Source organism: Acomys russatus, chromosome 22 (genome assembly GCF_903995435.1).
Source record: "Acomys russatus chromosome 22, mAcoRus1.1, whole genome shotgun sequence".
In the NCBI taxonomy this organism is placed as follows: Eukaryota; Metazoa; Chordata; class Mammalia; order Rodentia; family Muridae; genus Acomys; species Acomys russatus.
In genome coordinates this window covers 55,154,021-55,176,387 of record NC_067158.1, presented here as the reverse complement: position 1 = coordinate 55,176,387, position 22,367 = coordinate 55,154,021, and the positions used below count along the sequence as shown (strand labels likewise).

Sequence of the window (22,367 nt, the reverse complement as noted above, 5' to 3'; positions counted from 1 at the left end):
GGCACAAACACGCCAACCTGGAAGTCTTCAGACATACTTGAAGCACTTCCTGCATTCTCATTAGTGTCATGAACATGACAGGGAAAGACGGTGCAGAGGGTCCTCCATCTTGTATTGTTACTGAGGCCATTTCAGGTTTAGCTAGAATTTGATCTCTATGATTGGGAATTCCATGGAAAACTACCCAACTCTATTCTAGGACCCTGAAGCCAAGATGCCCCAGCTAACTTAGCGTCTGTTAAAATGCCTGCTTGTGCAGACCTCCCCCTCTAGCTAACTGCTTATCTTAGTTTCTGTTAAACTGCTTGCCTGCACAAAACTCCTTCTGCAGCTGCTGAGCAAAATAGCAGCATGTGGTTTTTGCTTTTAGAAAACCCCTACTCTGAACACATGGGCCCTGAATGCCTGAGTGTAGTCACAGTGAGCTAGAATAAAGATTTACAATTGGCTATAACTGTTTCTGAATGGCCATCTCTGGTGGGCTCCCCAAAACAATGAATATGAAGAAGAAGGAAATATCCAAAATACATGCTTAATCCAAGGGCAACAACCTAGAATGTGCTGCTTATTTGGAGTCTCCTCCTACAAAACGGAATTTTCTTTGCATCTCCATCTTTGTGCCAATATGGAAATCTGCATACCTACCCAAACAGTTACAATGCTACAGTAATATCTGTGTGTCTGTCTAGGGCACTGACAGTGTTGAAGAGTACAGGCCTGCTACTCGAGCATGTGCCTGCATTTGAATTTGTCTCTTGTCTCTTTTGAGTAGTGATTTCTAACATAAAACTATGACAATTGATGCCGTGGGTGGTGGTTTGAATAGGGATGGCCCCCATAGACTCGTGTGTGTGTGTGTGTGTGTGTGTGTGTGTGTGTGTGTGTGTGTGTGTGTGTGTGTGTGTGTGTGTGTGTGTGTGTGTGTGTGTGAATGTTTGGTCATAGGCAGTGGCATTATTAAGAGCTGTGGCCTTGATGGAGGAAGTGTGTCATCATAGAAGTGGGCTTTGAGGTCTCATATGTTCAAGTTCTACCCAGTGAGGAACACAGTCACCTTCTGCTGCCTGCAGATCAAAACATACACCTCTCAGCTCCCTCTCCAGCACCGTGTCTGCCTGTGTGCTGCCACGCTTCCTGCCATGATGACAATGCACTAAACCTCTGAACTGTAAGCCAGCCCCAATTAATGTTTTCCTTTATATGAGCTGCCTTGGTCATGGTGTCTCTTCACAGCAATGAGGCCCTAACTAAGACACCACTATTAGTATGTTTGATCACAGCTAATTAACAGTTAAAGCCACACTGTCTTATCATAAACAATAACCATTTACAGGTCTTCCATTTCAAACTGTTACCAACATCTTACTCTCCAGAGCGTATTTAAACAAGGTTGGTGTTTATCTCTCATACATTCACCCATTTTCTCCTATGTCGTGGGGTGCTATCCACAATCTATATGGAAAGATATTAATAGGCTGCACACACTCCAGTATTCACACAAGTAGTTTTATGTTAGATCTTGATAAATAAGTAGAATTTTGTCAAAAAGAGTAAAAGGACCAGATCACGTGCCCAAGAAGTATATTGAGAAATGACATCCTGTCTGGGAGTGAACAGTGCCTGAGGAATATGGAGCTGAAGAGAGTCATCCAGGCCAGGGATGGGGGCAGCCTGCTCTAGGGCATGGCCAAGGTGGTACAGACAGGCAGGCAGATAGACTGGACAAAGGTACCAAATTGCTTCCCAGCGTAGCTACGGTGCCTGCAAGTGCCACGGGGTTCCAGGTAGGAGGGACTGGCCTCTGAACTCTGATTAGAATATGTTACCATTAAGGGGTCCAGAGTGTTTTCAGACACAGGCCTCCTAGGCCAATGGAAGACACTCGGGTGGAGCTGTCCAACAGACGGATGGACAGCCAGGTGGAGTTGTCCTAGACAGATGGACAGCCAGGTGGAGCTGTCCAACAGACGGATGGACAGTCAGGTGGAGTTGTCCAAGACAGATGGACAGCCAGGTGGAGCTGTCCAACAGACGGATGGACAGTCAGGTGGAGCTGTCCTAGGCAGACGTCCAGGCTCGGTGAAGAAGAGAGCACTTGGTGAGGAATGCTTGCTTGGTCAATGCTGTGCAGGTCTGAGGTCAGGAAGACAGTGGAGCGTTTGCGTACAGAAAGAAGGGAGCCTGCGGGTACGAGGAGAGGACTCTGTGGATGTAGCAATGTGCTGGATAAGGAGGAAGCTGCACTTCTTTTTCCTGTCAGGACCTCAATTCCAGTCAGGCATTTGGAAGTGTTATTCTGAAGGTAACTGGAAGGAAGTGTTTGGCCACATTTATAGGCTGAAAACCATCAACCAAGGAGGCAGTAAGTGTGCTTAGGGAAGCAAGGTCTAAATGCTAAGTTACCAAAGGGTAATTTACTTAATACTTAACATTAAAATATTAAATATGATAAGATAATAATTTAGGAAAAAATATATAAATGACAAAGAATGAAAACAAGCAGGGAAATGTCAGCTAGAAAAGATCCCCAGAACATGAAAAAAAAAAAAAAAGAGGAGAAATAGAAATCAATTACATAAACAGGAGAGCAGCTCAAGTCGCTCTGCTCACCTCAGATCGCCTGGCATGTGACGAAGGGTATTTGATCTATGGTAAATAATATCAAAGAAGGGGTTGGGGGATGGGCCAGAGGGTCCAGTGCTTGCTCTAAGGCATCAGCATCTGAATTCAAATCCACAGCACTCGCATAAAAAGCCAAGCATGCCTGCACATGCCTGTAAACACCAGAGTGCTCCAAGGTCAGTGAGGCACCCTGCTTCAAAGCAAGAACACAAAGAACAAAAATTAAAATTAAAAAAGACACCCAACATCTACTCTGGCCTCTTTATGTGCACATGCACCACACAGCATGCACTACACAGACCATTACCCCCAGGAAGGAAGGAATATCGAAATAAGGGCATGTACTCAGACCTACAATTTTACTAAAACTATTCATGAGGCACACTCGAAACTAAGGCTTCCAGCCCGCTTAGCACTGCATGCAGCTCGTGAGCATTTTCTGGGACCTCCACCCTGGGCTTCATCTTGTTCCTGGGACACTAGACCCCAGGGCTTCAAGATCAGCAAGGTCTGAGGCTGCCACAGGCTCAAGGCCAAACAGATGCACATCACTCATGAGGACCACAGCTTCAACATCTGTACGAGATGGCTTTAATAAAAAGTTCTAAAATAACGGATGCATGTACATACTAACGTGTGTGATATATCAATAATACCCATGTAGTATTTGCTTCGTAGACTTATTTAAGACCACTCTTCCTAAGTTTACTTATCTCCGTCCCCCTGTTTATTAGCTTAATGGGATACATGGTTTTTTGACAAACAATATTAGATGGATTTTAATGACCAATCTACAACTCTTTACCAACTAATACAGGGGGGAAAATCATCCACAGAAATAGCAAATCTTAATGAAAGAATCCAGTTCGCCCAACTTGTTGATACGATGCCTTCCCACCAGGAACCCACAGTCTTCAAGCCCAATGGCTTCATGTCACATCTAATTTTAGCCAGTCATCTTGATATGACTAAGAAACTTTAGAACAATCAGCAAGGCCTATGCAGGAGCCAGCCTAAATTCTTAACATTTTTCTCATTGTTTTCCTGCAAAAACACAGGCAGAGAAGGCAATAACCAAGGAAACAGTCAGCAAATCATTGTCCAGCCACACGTGTGTGTATGCGTGTGTGTGTGTGTGTGTGTGTGTGTGTGTGTGTGTGTGTGTGTGTGTGTGTGTGGGTGTGTGTGGGTGTGGGTGTGCGCGCGCGCGCACGTGCGCCTGACCTTCAAGAATAAAGATTTGATCATTTTCCTGTTCTACATTTTTTGTTTTTCTACTGAAAGATAGCATCAATTAAATGGCTATTATTAGTTGCCAAGAATTAAAAAAAAAAAAAACCCAAAACATCACTACATGAAAAAAAATCTGCTGTCTGATCTGATGTGAACACATAAGTGCTACAAGGCCTGGGGCCATTCTTACACGGTTCACGAGGGATGCTGGACAGCCTTGGTGCCCCCTGAGTCTAGAGAAGAACTGGTTTACAACTAGCCAACATCGGAACATTTAAACCAACACATAGTTTTACCACTGAAAGAGGCAACTTCTTATGAAAGTGATGTTTTCTCTTAAAAGTTATTTCCCTCCCTCCCTCCACCAAAGGGCAATGCAGTGAAGCACTGAAAAGTGGAGCTGTAATTAAAACCACATTCCCTTCCTGGGGTCAACTGAATTATCAGCCTCTCACTCCAAAACAAATTTACCTCTTTAAGGCCTGGAGGACTTTATCACTCTTGGGGAAAATACAAACAATGATTAAGATGCCATTTGGACATGACTGGAATTTTTCACGTTCAAGGAACCTCCTAGTTAAGTGGAATCAGTGCAGTCTCATTCAAGTAGAATACATATTGGCAGAAAGAACTGTGACAAATGGCACAGCCGTGACCCTTAGGTTAGAGCAAAAGAATATTGGAAAATAAATCTCACTTGTGGATACTCACCAATCCTGCAATGGGGGTAGGCAATCTATTGATCTTTTTAACAAGTCCTGGCTTTATAGCATTCAGCAACCTGTCATGAAAAAAGCAGAATGTCAAGTGAGACATAAAGCAAGATGGATCACACAAGTCACCTTTATCCACAGCTATGGCTGAATTCCTGAAGAGGGAAAATTAGTGCACGTAAAGCTCGCTGTAAATCCTAAACATCTATCAACCTCTCTTCATGTGAGTAACCAGCTTGGCCAACATCAAGTTCGTGGATGGCAGGTGGAGTCTTAGAGTTTGGAAACAGTAGGAGAAGAAAGGGGAACCACTGAGGGGGGCCTCATAGGAACGGACCAAGATGCCAGGTGGACTGGAGGCTAGGGGGAAACAGTCTAGAATCAACCATGGTTGCAACCCAGGGCAGGGAAGGCATGCTGCCAGTTCTCCTGGCTAAATCAAGGACCTCTCCCGGGATGGACTAAGTTCACAGACCAACATGGATTGTTGCAAATGATCTGCCAAGACAAATTCTATCTCCAGACCCCTATTTGTACTTTGAGGAGAGTGGCTTGTTAAATGTGGTTGAGCCTCATTTAAAAATGGAAGAGTGTATTTTGTAAGAGCTTAACCAATCACATCCTGAAGATCAGAAACAAGGCCGACCACGAATCCCTAGGCATTAAAAAAAAAAAAAAAATTACTTGAGCAAAAGATTTTTCAGGGCAAGCTTAAACACATGTAAAAATGGAAATATAATGCAAGGACAACTGAGCTGAGGCCTGCAGGAAATATAAACTGAGAGGAGAGAACAGTAAGAAAGGCAAGCGAGCTGTGAAATGGAAATACGCTGAGCATCATGGGAAAGGTAGAGCGCAGTGTTTGCAAAGTGATGTCCATTCATAAAGGAGAATTAAGAGATCATAGAATAGATATACTTATTTAAGAATCAAACAGCTAGATGATTTACCTCAGAATACTATATAAAGAGAAATTACAAGTTATTATAATCAAGAATCAACAAGCTACAAACCTATTGGCCAAGGATGTTCAACCCCTGCAGCCAAACCCATGTGTTTATGAATCATCTGCAGCTCACCCTGTCCTACAGCCACAGTCCTCAGCAGTCACAGGGAGAACATGGCCTACAAACTGGGCGGTTTGCCCTCTCTGGCTCTTTGTGGAAAAGGTTTGCTGACTTCTGTTCTACTTCCTGCAGCCCAAGATCATAGTAAATACTTGAGGCCTCACCACCCTTGAGAGCTTCTACAGGTCACAGACAGAGGAGTCTTCAAAACAGTTTTGATGCCGCTCTACACAGATGGGACAGCCTATGGCAGTGTGACACAACACTCTGCTTTGTTACCAAAGAGCTCAACTGGTGGGTCTCGGTATATTTCTTTTTTTTAAATATATTTTATTAATTTATTCATATTACATCTCAATTGTTATCCCATCCCTTGTATCCTCCCATTCCTCCCTCCCTCTCATTTTCCCCTTACTCCCCTCCTCTATGACTGTGACTGAGGGGGACCTCTTCCCCCTGTATATGCTCATAGGGTATCAAGTCTCTTCTTGGTAGCCTGCTATCCTTCCTCTGAGTGCCACCAGACCTCCCCATCCAGGAGACGTCGTCAAATATGGGGCACCAGAGTTCCTGTGAAAGTCAGACCCCACTAATCCCACTCAGGACTTTAGCATGCAACGGTCAGAGTGGGCAGGTGACAGACACACAGTTCTCTGAGGAAATAATGACAAGAGATGTGCCTTTCCTGTAGATATTCAGCCTAACTATGATTGGCTGGATCCATGGATGAAGAGCCTATGAATACAGAGACCTAACTGTCTGTCCTGGTGGCTGGGCCATCGACCCTGGAGAATATGTCTTACCAATACACATGGAAGCTATATCCTCCTTAATAAACACAGAGGAGACTGGAGAGCGGGTGAGGTGCTTGGGGAGCATTTGTTCCGAGGACTCCCTGATTACAACACCCAGCTGGGTCCTTTCCTAGTGGTGTTACTAGTGAAAGTTGGTTAATGTCACTTTTATGAGCTGTAATTCAGAGATATGATGACACTGGTAGTGTAGGTATCAGTGTGGCCTTAAAGAGATGAAAGTGTGGGGAGCTAGCACAGAGCCCAGGGCATGCATTCTCGGCAAACACTTCTCTGTGTTTTGTGTAAGTTTTTAACCTACTGTAAATGGACTGAGAGCATTTTACACATACCATCTGCTTAAATAATTTTAGTGGTTACAAAACAAATGAAATAGCCTTGCTGCTAGGTTTTACGTCATATTGCTGGCTAAAGAAAGTAGGAAAAAAAACCTCTCCTCTATAATGTACTGGTTAAAATTTCTTCTCAAAAGGCATCCTTTGTCTTCAGTGTCTAAGGGACTCGTTAATATTTGTAGTAGTGATGGCTGCACTCACTTCCCCATCCCACAACGATGTCAAAAAGTAAAGGAGTGAAGCAAACTATGATGGTTGACTTTAATGAACAAAGGCCCAGCCTCTCTCAAAATGTTTCACCAGAAACCACAGGACAGAACAACATTGCTCTCTCCCACACATAGGATGTTTTCAAGATTGTGCAGCTGTGTTTTTCCATGTAAACAGTCTCCCAGTTCCGTACAGAATTTACAGTACACAACAGCAAAAGATAACATCGAATTCGCATTGTAGAGATGCCCAGCACCTGGGCTTTATCTTGTATTTTGCCTTAAACGGATGACATTTTTCTGTGTATCAGGAAACAAATGAGACATGCAACAACAGCCATGGGGAAGGAGAATCATGTAAGGTTTTACTTTAAACTGCACTTGCCCTCCTATGGAGACTCAACAGCTGTTAAATGACAACCATGGGGGATGTTTTATAATATTTATGCACCTTCTGAGGTGTGTGTCATTACCCAAAGCCCTGTCCAAGACCGAGGCCACATGTAAGATGAAAAACGAAGTCCCAGTTCAGATATGACCTCATCCCAAGAGACACAGTTGGTAACATCCTTTGGGATGGTTATTTATGCCATAGTTTGGTGTTTTGGAAAGACCAGCTTCAAAGCACAGCAAAGAACAGTGTCGACATCGGTGATAGGAGTCAGTCATGGTAACACATGCCTTTAAGCCCAGCATTGAGACTGAGTAAGTATATATTGGGGTAACATCTGTAAGAATGAACAGAACTGGAAGCAGCCCTCTGTTGCAGGGATGATAAATGGAAGACACGCCACATTCTGGCTCTGCCTATGGGTGGCCCATGATATCATGGGCAGGCCTATGTCATCATAGGCAGGCCTATGTCATCATGGGCAGGTCCATGACACCATGAGCATGTCTATGACATCATGAGCAGGTCCATGACATCATGAGAAGGTCCATGACATCATGAGCAGGTCCATGACATCATGAGAAGGTCCATGACATCATGGATAGGAATCCAGGCACAGCAGAAAGCCTTCTCCCTGGGCAGTGCTATGCCAGTGCCTCACCTATAGGTTTTGCCTTCCAAAGCTTTTAGCTAAATGGCCTTGGAGGAGTCTTTTCTCTCTCCTTCTGCTAACAAATCACTTTTGTATTATTAAAGATGTTTCTCGGCTGGGCATGGTGGTACCACTAGTAATGCCAGCACCTGGAAGGCTGAGACAGGAAGACTGAGTCCCAGGCTAGCCTGGTCTATAACCTAAGGCAAGAAGACTAAATCCCAGGCTAGCCTGGTCTATAAACTAAGGCAGGAAGACTGAGTCCCGGGCTGGCCTGGTCTATAAACTGAAACCTTGTCTCAATTTTTTTCTTTTCTTTCCTTCCTTCCTTCCTTTTCTTCTTTCTTTCTTGGAAATTGGTATAATTTTATACACCAAAAAAAAAAAAAAAAAAAGAAAGAAAAAAAAAGAAAGCATTGCATCTTCCCATATCTTCTCGGCTAAGTATATTCATATTATAAAGCCAGAAACACAAAAAAATAAATAAGGATAAAAAGACTGACTAAAGGAACTGCTTTCTTATAAGTAATTATCCAACAATTCTTTGCCAAGTGTTTGCTATGCATGTTGTTCTAGGAGTGCCACAAATGAGGGAAGAAAAGGCTTTCTTCTTTGGAATTAATAACTGTGGTACAGAGGAGTGAGTGGGGCAGTGAGGGGAGGAGAAACTGAGCAAGGCAACAAACAGGACCTTCAGATGATCATAAGCAAGCGTTACAAGAGCAGCCTGGTCACGTCACATGGCTGATGCTTTTCCTGAGGGTCAGAAGCTCCTGGGAAGTACAGCCACCAGGAGAGATGCAGACAAGGGTTCCAACAGATGGAGCAGCTAGCGGACAGGCCATGATGGAAGGAAGAGAGGACGGTCAATACAGGTGGGGGGGCCTCAGAAGCCCAGGACAACTGAACACAGTGAGTCAGAGTTAGTCAGATCCACCACAAAGGCCCAAAGGGGAAGACCCAGATCCAGGTGACATACCAAGATTTTTTTTTGTTTTTAATTCAACAGGAAGCACTTTATAACTGAGACTGAAGTGACCTGCTTTATATTTTTTAAAAGCATTTGTGAATAAGTATAAAAATAACTCTACACCCATACATACAGAGCGATATGTATTACAGATATCAGAAAAAAAATTTAATCATACAGCTAACTTATAGGACCCAGAGTTAAGAGCACAGGGTGACAATGGCCTCGGCAGTCGACAGGCAAACCCCACACTCATTGGCTATGAGTCACTGGGGAGCCACGTGACAAGGGTTATACTTTCCCCTGTTAATAAGACGGGCGCAGAAAAGCCCTTGCCTCCATCTGGGAAGACCCTGAGCTTCCAGCTAATGCTCACTGTGAGGCTGTGATAAATGCACCTCGCCTGCTTCTTTCTTTACTTAGTAACTGAGCAAGTCCCTCCATAGTAGGTGAGGCCGACTTGTTTAATTTCAATTTCCCATTAGCCAGCTGCCGAAGCCTAAAACGAGTTTCACTTATTTCCTCTCATCAGACACCTTTGAATAAAAAAAAATTATTTTTCAGAGAGATGAGTCATGTAAACAGATATATGCTGCCTGCCTTGTGGTATACGTCTGCTGAAAACTGTAAGAAAAGCTATCATCTTGAACCATCCTCAGTTTTGAAAAAAAAAAAAAAAAAGTCCAACAGCACTGGAGGTAAGTAAAAAAGAAATGTGCTTCTTAACTCAAAACTGTGAACCCTAAATGCATATTCTAAAGACGATACACTGTGCTGGCTAGTTTCATGTCATTGTGGTACAAGCTGGAGCAACGAGAGGAGGAAACCTCAACTAAGAAAAATACCACGGATGATCAGGCTGTAAGCGAGCTTGCAGGACATTTTCTTAACTAATGACTAACATGGGAGAGCCTAGCCATTGTGGGTGGTGTCACCCCTGAGGTGGTGGTCCTGTGTGCCTTAAGAAAGCAGGCTGAGCAAGGCACAAGGAGCAAGCCAGTAAGCAGCGCCCATGCACGGCCTCTGCCTCAGCTCCTGCCTCCAGGTTCCTGCCGGGTTTGAGTTCCTGCTCTGAGGTCTCCGATAATGAACTATGGACTACAGGAGAAAGTGAAACGAGCCTTCACTCCACGTCTTGCTTTTGGTCATGGTAGTTCCTCACAGCAACAGAAACCCTAAATCGGGCGCGCATTGTGGCCCACATGTCAAGAAGGCCATTCTACTATTTGCTTATATACTCAACAAGTGTCTGTTGAGCAGGCATGATGCTGGCTCTGAAGCCAGGTGTGGGACTCAAGGGGCATGAGGGAAGACCCTGATCTCTGCCTCACAGTGCATGCTCACCGGTGGATTTAAAAGCCACAGGAAGTCAAGGACTGTGCTCATATAAGGCTTCCTGTCACACCACCTATGCACAGGCACCATGCGTCAAAAACATGTGTGGTGTGTAGTCCAGTAAATACAATTCATAAAGAGTAGCAAACTATTGGACTCCTGAAAAGAATATTGATCCAGGAATGACACCAGTGGTCTGACTCAACCACAGACGGTCGCTAATAACCCCCCGCCTCCACATGTGCAGTGTGTGGTGGACTCCCAGCCATTGAATAAGCACTATGTGCATTTATAAGTACAAAGTGAAGGTACCCTTTTTTTGAACCTACCGCAGAACAAACCAAAAGCTTTGGCCTTGGAGAAAGAACCTCTGTTTCCTCTCAGATGTTACACAAGAGCTCTGGAAAGAGGCACAGAACTACAGAGTGCTGCAGATTCTGTCCAGATATGGCTGCCTAGCCCCACCAGAAAGATTGCTATTGGGGCTGAGAATTTTAGGAGGCTTGAACTTTACAGTCATTCACTTCAGAAATCCGGTCTTTGTGATTCTCCAGAGTTCAAGAAAGGGCAGCTACAGACCTCACACACCAGGATGGGAAGGGCATGGCTCATTTCAAGGGAAGTCACTTCATCCCTCACAACAATGGATTACATCATCGTCTCATTAGCGCGGTTTGTACAGCTGCAATGGGGAACGGTGACGACAAAATGGCCCGTTTTCATGTCCCCTCTCATTTGGCTCAAGCGTGTTTTCCTACATGGTTTGCTTGATGGTTTTCTGGGTTTGGCTGTGAAGCCTGAATGAAGGCGATTCCTTCTAATCTACCACAGCATCTGGTTTCAAACCCAAGCACGTACTCGATGCAACCTTGACCATAAACCCATTACAGATGTCACTTAAGGTTTTCTTCTTAGAGTTGCCTTGGCAGTACCAGAAATGTTAACAAGCTCTTGAGATTTGGGGAAAAAAATATGGCTAAAATAGAAGGGAAATCAAAACCTGAACCAAGCAGGAACTTCATGTGAACGGAATACTGTAGTAATACAAATTGTGTCACTCACATCTACCAGATGGTTTGAGGGAGTTGTGTTTTGTCCAGAATGGGTGACAGGTGGGGCCACACTTAATCCACCATCCTTGGGCACACGCAAGAATATCACAGGAGCTTTTGAAAGACAGTCTCTTGTCGACTTGCAAACCAGGAAGTTGATCCTGGGCCCATAAAGTTGAGGTGACCGACACTCTTATTCTGACAGAACTCCATGTTAGTCTGTTCACTGACTTTCCCAACTTGCCTCTCTTCTCTTTCAGGCAGACTAAGCCACATTCTCCAGCCCCCATTTGCTGCAGGAATGGGACAGAATTTTGGCCAAGGGATTTGAGGCCAAAGTAATATAACCCACCCAAGCCTATTCCTAAAACCCTAACAAGCAATTCCTCACTCTCTCTCTCCTCCCAACCAACTAGCTCTAATTGATTTCCCTTCTGCCCTACCCTGACAACAAACTCAAGCTGTACAAATGGAATCACATTTCCATCACCTTAAACCACTGTGATCCAGTAGTTATTAGTTATAACACAAACCCTACCTCACCTCTCACTAGGAGGACCTTATCTGATGAAAATGACAGCCCTATGGCAAATTATCCCCAAGGAAATCATCAAACATAAAACCAAACACCTGGCCACAGATTTCCCCCGAATCTCTACAACATATAACCTACAATCACAGAAAGGAGTGGGAAGCATTTGTCTGTAGCTCCATAGGCCCCTCTCACTCATATCCTAAGCTCGCCCACCCGCCATGCATGCCTTGCACAGCCATCCTTGTTGTCTGGAAATTATGGAATCTTGGAATTAGAAGGAACCAAACAAAATGATCTAGATAAGGAAAGTCACTCATCAAGGTCAAGGCACATGTCTGAGGCCAGAGCTCCCACTGACAGTCAGGATCACAAATTCTACTCCTTAAATCTAGACAGGATCCTTTCCTACCATCCTCCATTTTAAAAATATTTTATTGACTCTTTTGTCAATGTATTGATTCATACAGTGCATCGTGGTCATAGTAACACAACCCCCCCCACATCCTAAGTCTTCTCAGATCTACCCCCACCTTCCTTCCCCCGCCCAAATTTATGTTTTCCTTTAATTAAAAAAAAAAAAAAAAAAAAAAAAAAAAAAACCCAACCCAGCTCAATTTGTGCTTCCCATGTCCTCATGGGTGTGGGACCATCCACTAGAGCATGGTTAACCCTCTAGGGGCCACACCCTTAAAGGAGAGTGACTCTTCCTCCCAAGAAGCCATCAGCTGTCAACAGCTCCTCAGATAAGGGCGGAGTCTCATGAGCCCCGCCCCCGACTCCATACTAGGATGTTGTCAGGCTTGGTCTTAAGAAAGTCTTGTGCAGGGAACTACAACTTTGAGTTCCTGAGCGTAGCAGTTCTGTCACGTACAGAACAGCCTCTTTCACTCTAGTGCAGCTGGCCTCCAGCCCTGACAGTCTTTCCACCCCCTCCTCCATGATGGCCTTTGGTAAAGGTGTGCTGGTATAGCGGTCTCATTTAAAGCACTTTATAGACTTCAATTTTTTTTTTTTGCATCCCCCAAAAATAAAATTAAATCCGGCCCCCACACCAATAAGCCCACTACACCCACACTTGTAAAACCCCAGCTTTAGCCCAGATCACTTCTTCTCCCAAATGGCTTCCAGGTTTTCCAGTGTTTCAGGATTCCTACCCTCTGAGCTGCACTTTTGTCAGCTTGACAAGCTAGAGTCACCTAAGAAGAAGAAACCTCGACTGAAGAATGCCTGTCGGCCTGTCTGTGGGGGCACTTTCTTGACTAAGGATTAATGACTGATGTGGAAGGGCATACAGCTCACTGTGGGCAGTGCCATTCCCCTGGGCAGGTGAGCTACGTAAAAAAAATGCAAGATTAGCAAGCCGTGGGGAGCAAGCGAGCATGCAGAGTTCCTTCCTGGTCTCCACTCTGTGTTCTTGCTTCAGTTCCTGCCTTGGCTTCCATCAGTGACTGTGACCTGTAAATCACATGAACTCTTTCTTCCTCAAGTTACTTTTGGTCAGTGTTTCATCACAGCAACAGAGAACCAAGCTAATAAGCCCTCCAAATGCCTGCACCCAGTATTCAAACCTTCATCCCCAACGGCCTTTCCCACCAAGACCTCTACTCCATGTCTCTTCTGCTTTTATAAGCTACCAATTTCAGATAGCACACATGATCAATGAGCTGTGAAACTGGCAACACAGGAGCAGACTTCAGAGCAGCTAAATAGAGTGGGTACTAAAGTTACAGTGACACGGGCAACGATACATGTAATCACCATCGTGCCATGTAGTGATTATGTATTAATGACTGCAATTAGCATTTTTTTCGCAAGGCAAAAAACTCAGTTCTTGCTGTGCCTCACTGTCAGGAGGGTGAAGAAACAAAGAGTGAAACCACTGTGATTCAACTCAAAAAGCTTCCATGCCCAGCCCAAGGAGGGTAGGTGGCCAGCCAGGGCCCCAGCACTCTCCTCCAGTAAAGGGGTCCTCAGGATCCCAAGACTAATAGGAATCATCAGAAACAAAAGCCTGAATTCAATCCCAGCACTGACTCACAGCTAAAGTTATTAAAGGAGTCAACACCCAGGAGCCTACATTTCTCCCGCTGAAAATAGGGACAAAAAACATCAGCTAGTCAGAATGCAAAAAGAGTGTGAAATGAAGCAGCACACTGTATATGTATATGTATATGTATATGTATATATCCCACACCTATAGTGTACACAGTGGTATCATTTCCTCCAAGCCGGGTTCCACCCTGCCTCCCACAGGTGGCCGTCTGATGCGTCAGCCATTGGCTCCATTCTCCTCCTAAGCATCCTGCCTGGGTTAGCACTGGCCTGTGGGAGATAAAGACCAGGGGGAGCAAATGAGCTCATATGAGTTCTCTACATGGGCGCTGTCTCTGGACAGGGCGGAAGGCAACAGAAAAGCTGGGGAAAGGAGGAAGGAAGGGAGGATGCCCACAGAGGCAGGCAGTAAAGGGCTGCTTCTAAGGACAAATCCAGCTAGGCTGGAGCTCCATCCGGGGAACTGGTCCTGCTTTCTGCCAAAGGCTAGCTGAGATTTAACTCCTCAAGGCTTCGTGGCCTCACCTTACGTGATGCTCTGGGAAGGACAGGAGGCGGGTGTCAAAGGCTGCAGAAGACCTTTTTCGTTTTGGAAAGGAAAGATGCTGCCACACTGTGACCAGTGAGACCTGTGAACCTACTTCTTACCCACCCTGCATACCATTTCCATGCGCACACCCCCTGCCACGCCCTGACACGCCCATGGGACTGGGCTCTACTGCAGAGCTGCACAGACTCAAGATGGCGTTGGGGCCACAGAAGACAAGAGAACACTTAACTCTTTGGGGAGGCAACCCACGTCTTCACTGACCAGCAAAGAGAGTGTGGATAATGGGAATTTAAACTGCAAATGGCCAGGATAAGACAGGTTCCTTCATGTGTTCCTGTTATGGTTCCTTTAATGGCTGTGGGAGGGGAGCAATTACACATATTCCTGTTAGACACGGAAGTAAAGTGATCAAAGTCTCCACCAGCACACGGTCTATGTCCTCACCTTCAAGCCCCAAACCACTGCTCTTCCGGAGGGAAACAACCCTGGCTGCCTGCTGCTCACCAGATGATACTGAGAGCCCCTCACCCGTCGCTCAAGCCCTTTTCCAAACTGCTCTGATGCCGGATTTCACACGTCCAGTCTGCCCCATCTTCACATGTGCCAGCCCCCTGGCCTCCAGCACGCAAAGACCCTTCCTGTGACGTCCTTCACATTACAGCCTAAATGTTTCCTGTTCGCTGAAGCATTCTCGAGGCAGAGACTATCATCCTCCAATACCACCAGATCATATTCCATTGGCTTCCTTATCTCAAGTCACAGAAAATCTAATTAAGTAGGAAAAGAAAGAGTTCATCGTCTCTGAAATCTGAGCATTAGGGCTCGTCCCGGGTAGGGCCTCAGTGACTGTTTGCTGGTAAACAACTGTCCAGTGCTAGGAAAGCCTCAAACATCAGCTTGGAGAGGACAATGGGTCTCCAGTTATAACCTGCAGCCCTTGCTGTTGATCATAGCTAAATTGTTCTCTGAGGACCAAGATTCAAATTGGGTCCAGGCCACCACATTATGCAGGATCATCTGGTAGGCCCGCAGAGCGTCCTCAGCAGCCATCATCTCACAAAGTGACCATTGATCTGTGGGAGAAGAGTGAGAAGAGTTGTGTTGTCCTGATGTTTCCAAAGGAGACAGCTGGAGGCTGGCTGTCCTCAAAGGAGGCAGCGACGTCCCTGGGCTCTTCCTCTGTGACGTCATGAGGCAAACCAATGGCACAGGAGTGAGCAGGAAGACACCAGGGCCAGCTCCCCTTCATAGAACTTGTCATTCTACTTTGTGGTCTGTGCCCCCTAAGTACAGAGGCTCTGTCTCTGAGGCCAGGAACTCTGGTAGGGAAGGACTGAGGCATCAAATGTGTGGCAAGACCACACAAGTTGAAGAGGCCATATTACATATGAACAAGAACTTCTCAAATTGTACACATATATTCAATCTATAGTAAAACGTCATCAATGAAGTTCTAAAATGTTAATGGTAAATTAGGGTATCGTACCAGTATACCCAGAAAGGAACAGAATGGCACCAGAAGTACGCCTAGATGATTTTTAGGCTTCTGTAAATAAAATAATTTCAAGTATGTGTGTGTTATTAATGAAGTACCATTTACGCACAGTTGAACCATTAAAAGTCTAAAATCAAACTTCTTGCACAGCTGTTAGAATAATGCAGTCATCCCTAAAACTAATTTTAATCTACTTTTCCCCTAAAAGAAAACCCAAGTCCACTTGCTTACTTTCTTCTCTTACCCACCCACAGCCCCTTACCCTAAGAAACCACTCATCTACCTCTGCAGATTTACCTGTCCTGGGTATTTCATCTGAAGGACATCACAGGCTGTGGTCTTTGTGACTAATGCACGTGGCTCATCCACACTGTGTCATGCATGCGTACTTTATTCCTGTAGACAATCAAACCATAGTGCACTATATGGATAGAACATCCATCTTGGTTGGGCATTTGGGTATTTCTTCCTTTGGGCTATTTTGAATAATATGGTTGAGACCATTTGTGTATGAGTTTTGGGACCTGCCTTTTCTTGTCCCTGGGGCATGTCCTCAGGAGTATAACTGCTAAGGACAGTAAGCATCTTTTTATGTACTTACTGCCCATGTTTTAGCTATTTTGGAGAAATGTGTACTTATCTCTTTTGTCTATCTTCAATTTTGATTGTTCATCCTTTTGTTATTGAGTAATAAGTTATTTACATATTTTAGAGATAGGTTCCTTATCCTTTCATATATTTTCTCAGTAGGTAGGTTAAAATGGTACCATTTGAAAAACAAATGCTTAATTTTAAGGCAGGAATTGTGACATCTTTGCAATCTCAGCAGTAAAGAAGGATAAGGCTGGGGAACCATGTGTGCAAGGTGAGCCTTGGCTACGTGGTGTGCAAGGTGAGCCTTGGCTACGTGGGGTGCAAGATGAGCCTTGGCTACGTGGGGTGCAAGGTGAGCCTTGGCTACGTGGTGTGCAAGGTGAGCCTTGGCTACGTGGTGTGCAAGGTGAGCCTTGGCTACGTGGTGTGCAAGGTGAGCCTTGGCTACGTGGTGTGCAAGGTGAGCCTTGGCTACATGGTGTGATCAAGGCCAGCCTGGGCTATGTGACAAGCCCATATATCAAAATGACAACAACAAAAAATCGTTTTGGTAGAATCTATTTTATCTCTTTTTCTTTTATGACTGTAATTTTGGTAATATGTGTAAAAAGCTATCGCCTAACCCAGTTAATCCTGTTTTCTGAGCATTTTATAGTTCAGGTCTTAAATTTAGCTCTAGAATTTATTTTGGATTAAGGTGGGTCAGATTTAATATACATTTACAGATTAGCTATATTAGTATGTTATGTTAGTGATAAATACACTAACTTTCTACGTGCACCCTTCAGGCCCATATATGCCTGCCCATTGGGAAAACAAAGATGGGTAAGTCCTTCTGTAATCTGGATCTAAAATGTCCCCCAAAGGCTGGTGTGTTAGATGCTTAGTCCTCAGCCTGACACTGTTTGCTGCTGGTGGACACTAAGAAGAGGAGCACCACAGAGAGACTTGTGGTCAGTGCTGGCAAACGCTGACGGGCGTGCTGGTGTTCCAGCAGCTCCACTTCCCTCCTGCCTTGGGACAAGCAGCCTCCTTCAACCCTGCCCTCCTGCCCTGGTGTCCACTTTCCAACTGGCTTTTAAAACTTGACATAGTCTCAAACACAACAGGCAACCAGCACGGACAGAAACCCCTGAAACTGTGAGCAGAAGAAACCTTTACTATTTTTAAAGATTATTGTCTTAGATACTTTGTTACAGTAATAGAGGGCTGTATTATATATCAAGAGACATATAATCTTTAAACAATTATAATTATCACGAGTTATCACGAGGACTGTCCTGTGTGAGATGAACTACTAAATCTAGGCACAGCTGAAATTCCTTTCAAGCCAACAACATGGGAGAGAGCACTTGCAGTGAGAGTTTCCATTTCACTGTAGGTGGCCACAGCTATGTACACACAAAGTACTGGATTCAGGACACAGCATCCGACAGTCCATGGAGGAAAAGGAGCCCAGGTGATTGTGTGTGAGGACTTAGACAAAACTGGCCAGAAAGGTGAGCGCTCCGGGAGCTGGAAGGAAGCGGCTGGTAGCCAATAGCAGGAACAGTAGTTCATACTCTGGGACCATTGGACAAACTGGGGACAGCACTGACAAACTGAAAACGTAGCACCCAGATACAGACAGTCAGGAACTCCAGGTCCCTGTCAATGGAACCTTAATCCAGTCCTTAAGGAAGGACCAGGGCTGAGGAACCCATGTTTCACTTCCCACCTGCAGTGAGATAAGTGAGTTCCTCCCACCACAAAATTAGCCTTCCAGAACAATCTACAGAAGCTCAAGGAACTGTGGGCACTGGCGCTAAACCACACCCACTGGCCTCAATATCTCCCCGCCCCCCCCCCCCCCCCACCCCCGTCTCCTTCGCTCTTTGTTTGCTCTAATAAAAAGAAGGAAGTCTAGTTTTGCAGCTCACTTTCAAAAGAAATCATTGATGAGGCAGACCTTTGGTAGGCTGTTTAAGAAAGGGCCCCTTCTCCTGTGAGCAACCAAAGAAAACACTGAGAAGCAGTGGTGGAGACAGGACTTTTACACACTTCATCGTGGGAAGCCAGCCCACCCAGCTTGACAGCCCGCGAGAGGCAATCAAAACATGAATTATTAGGGAACTTCAATTAGGGAGCTACTAAATCCTCTTAAAAGCTAGCAAAGCCTAATCTAGCATGGAACTCCCCCAGGTGGGCAATGGAGCGGACCTGTTCCCCTGCCGCTGTGTAGCAAGCGGTCCATATGCAAACCTGCTGCTCCCCGTCTGTTTTTCAGCCCGTTGATCATTCTCACCCATGTATATGAAATTTCTTCAGGAGTCAAAAGATTAGGCTGTTTCAAGTCAATAGAAGCCTCACATTTGTCAAGACACAGGGTTGACAAGGTGGAAGAAACCACCACACACTGGGTGTGGAAACAGTTTTATTGCATGATAATTACCCTGAAATAAATTTCAAACACATTTGTGAGAAGCCTCAAAAGCAGCTCCGAGATCTAAGATCTGTGTCATTTAAAAGTTTCAATGAGGAGGAAAAAAAGACATTGTGACAAGGATGACGTCACTTTAAACGGGGGGGGGGAGGAATATTAGAAAGATGGAGGGTGAGCATGTTTAAATGCAAGCTGCTGCATGCTCCTAAGAATTTGTAAGTGACGCTCAAAGAACACTTTGAAAGGACCAACTGTGCCAATAGGCTATTGATTTTAGGACAACCAGGGGTCCATTCTGTTGACCATGAGAGTCCTGTGCAGTAGCTTGGCATGGTTTCCATGTGTGTACCTTTTCTTTGACAGAAAGCCACTGGAATACTCAGTCTCTGCTTCAGTCCCCACCTAAGCGAGGCCAGTCTTCAAACAAAAAGCAGTTTTTCACTAGAGATCTTAGGGGGAGGGGAGAGAGCGACTCAAAGTGTCCTCCCTTGAACCTTGAAGGCTTAATGAGTCTTGGTGCCCAAAAGCTGGAGACGGGCCAAGTCAACGGGGCCAACTGTGATTTGGCAGTGAAACAAGAGAGAAAACCTACATAGAAGGCCTATCAAGTTCTTACCAGCCTGCTAAGGCCAGAACGAGTAACGGCAAAGGGGCCCGAGTGTGCTAAGATTTGAGTGAGAATCTGGGTTGGTCAAAGAACTGCAGACAAAGAGTCTAAAGATACAATGAGCTCCCCCAACCCTGGGTGTGCATGTGACCAGACACACAGAGGGCTTGGGACGTCCAGGCTGTTCACCTGCCCGCTGTGAACAGTTAGTGAGAGGTGGGTCATAGATCATGAACCAAGCAATGATAGTCCAAAAAGCCACCAGGATGAAATCAGTGGCCAGCGCCTAGAATGGCCACACATGCCGGTTGTTTCTAGGATGACCACACGTGCTGGCTGTTTCTAGGATGATCACACACACGTGCCGGTTGTTTCTAGGATGACCACACATGCCGGTTGTTTCTGTAGCTCATCTACTTCCCCATCCTCTTTCAGTGCTGTCTCATCTTGCTGTGTAACTGTGAGGTCCTCCATTCATAAGCCACTGGGTCGCAGCAACCGCACTTCAGTTTTCAGTGGTTCAGGGAAGCACTGCACATGTTGCTCATGTTACGTAAGCTCTTTAATAGTCGCCCACTGTGCTGATGAAAAGCACAAGGCAAACCCAACCCAACCATGTGACGTCATTCATTGGCAAAGGCCTCTGGCATCTCCTCTACTACTGGGGCAAGGCTAATTCAGCCTGACTTATGCAGGTTCTAGGGAACGCAGGAGGCTGTTCTTAACTTCTTAAAAGTCTCCTTAGCAATCTTAGTTGCCATGACATCCCACTTTCCTGGTTTCCTCTCAGCTCTCTGATAGCTCTTCTGTTTACATCTTTCTCCTATCCCTGGAACAAGAGAGAAAAATCCCTCGAACTGAGATGTGCACCCCTCTGCAGGTGTGCTTGTCCCCTGAGACCCTGCTGTGGTTCACAGGTAGCCCACGACGTCTTCACCAAGGTTCTCAATCTAATTCGACTCCATCGTTACCATCCTAAGTTCCGAGTCCTCATTTCCTAAGGCCCACAGTTCCCCCCTTGAGTGAGCTGTGTATATCCCAAACTTGACCTGCCCAAACTAATTCATAATAACCCTTCCCCACAAATAGAGGACCCTCACCAGCTGGCTTAAGAGCCCAGCCCTGTGGTCTGTCACTCACAACAGATATATTGACTTTTGGGTTTTTTTTGGGTTTTTTAGTTTTTTGAGATAGGGTTTCTCTGCAGCCTTGACTCTCACGGACTGGCTTTGTAGACCAGGCTGGCCTCAAATGCACAGAGCTCCACCTGCCTCTGCCTTCCAGAGTGCTAGGATCACAGACTGCGCCTGGCTGATATATTGACTTTTTTTTTTTTTTAAGGTCTTTTTATTAGTCAACGTACTTTACCCTGATAGCTTCATCAATAGTCTCACTTCTCCTGCTCCAGAGGTCAAACTTCCAAATCTTGTGTGGCTCGCAGGGACGCTGCAATTACCTTGCTGAATCTACTCTGATCCTGTGCTTTGCCCGCGCACTCCCCCATTTTAGCCCAACACATCTATCTGCAGTTTTTCTTGTGCCACTCTTCTTCCTGTTGGAGGTGCGGCGTTCCAACACGGCGCCCCATCACCTGGAATATGCTTCTTTTCTGTTTCATCTCCTCTGGCAGTAAAGAAGGGTTTCTAGACTTCCTTAACCTCTCCACCTAAATGTTGCTTCCTCAATGCAACCTGAGGCTTAAATCCCACAAGGATTTGAGACGCAGAGATCAGATCTGAGGAGCGAGCCTCCCCACTTGTCAGGCTTTACTATGTAGTGCGCTGTCATTCAGAGGGGCATCGCATCTGTAAGTGGGTTCCTGAAATGCTTCCCCGAGGAGCTAGAGAGATGGACCAGTGGGTAAGAACACCGAGGGCCTGGGTTCAAGTCCCAGGACCCAGAGGGTAGCTCACAACCATCTGTGACTCCAGTCCCAGGGGGTCTGAAAACCTTCTCTGGTTTCTCTTAGAATTTTACTTTAGCACTACAAGGATATACATGTAGGCAAAATACCTATATACATAAAATAAAATAAAATAAATATTTTTTAAATGCTGCAAAGTATGCCCCTCCCCTTCCCTACCTCCAAACCTTCCTTCCTGCTGCTGTTCCTAGACAAGGCGCCAAGATGTTGTGGCTTGTAACAAAACCTTCTCTGAAACCTTTGCTGCTGGCCCCTGGCACACATCTCTTTAAACTTTTATAACTTCGACAGTGGTAAGGATTCTGGGTGCACTGCTTGCTCTGGTATCTGGCCTTTGACCCTGATCACTGAGGCAGAATTCTTCATGAAATTTTCTGGGGGGGGGACAAGAGTATTTCTTGGTGTAGGTAGCAATGTATACGGGGCCCCTCGATAGAAACCAGTCATCAAAAAGGCCAAGCCTGACAAGAAGTCTCAAACTGCCAGTCTGACTCCCATCCATGGGGAATGTTAACCAAGCAGGCCCATGTAGTAAAGCTGCCATAAGAAGTCTCTAAAGTACAAGTGAGGAGAGAGTCTGCACTGATGGTTGTGCAATGGCAGAGTGACCAACCCAGAGAAAGTGAAGCAGCCCCATGCCTGCTGCCTCATACCTTGCCCGACACATTCTTCATCACGGCTCTTCCTCAGTAGCCCTTACGGTAAACTAGTCTATGTCGGTAAGGCATTTCCCTGACTCCTGAGAGCCAGCTTAGTAATTGATAAAAACTAAGAAAGAGATTATATCACGGGCACCT

General features: G+C 45.4%; 1 protein-coding gene across 1 annotated transcript in view; it reads right to left on the bottom strand.

Annotated features, from left to right (window-relative positions):
• Limch1 (LIM and calponin homology domains 1) overlaps positions 1-22,367 on the bottom strand; it is a 326,098-nt gene that overhangs the window by 168,465 nt on the left and 135,266 nt on the right. Inside the window, exon 3 of the mRNA XM_051165075.1 lies at positions 4,567-4,636. Coding sequence (XP_051021032.1) covers positions 4,567-4,636 — 70 coding nt within the window. The remainder of the gene's footprint in view (positions 1-4,566; positions 4,637-22,367) is intronic.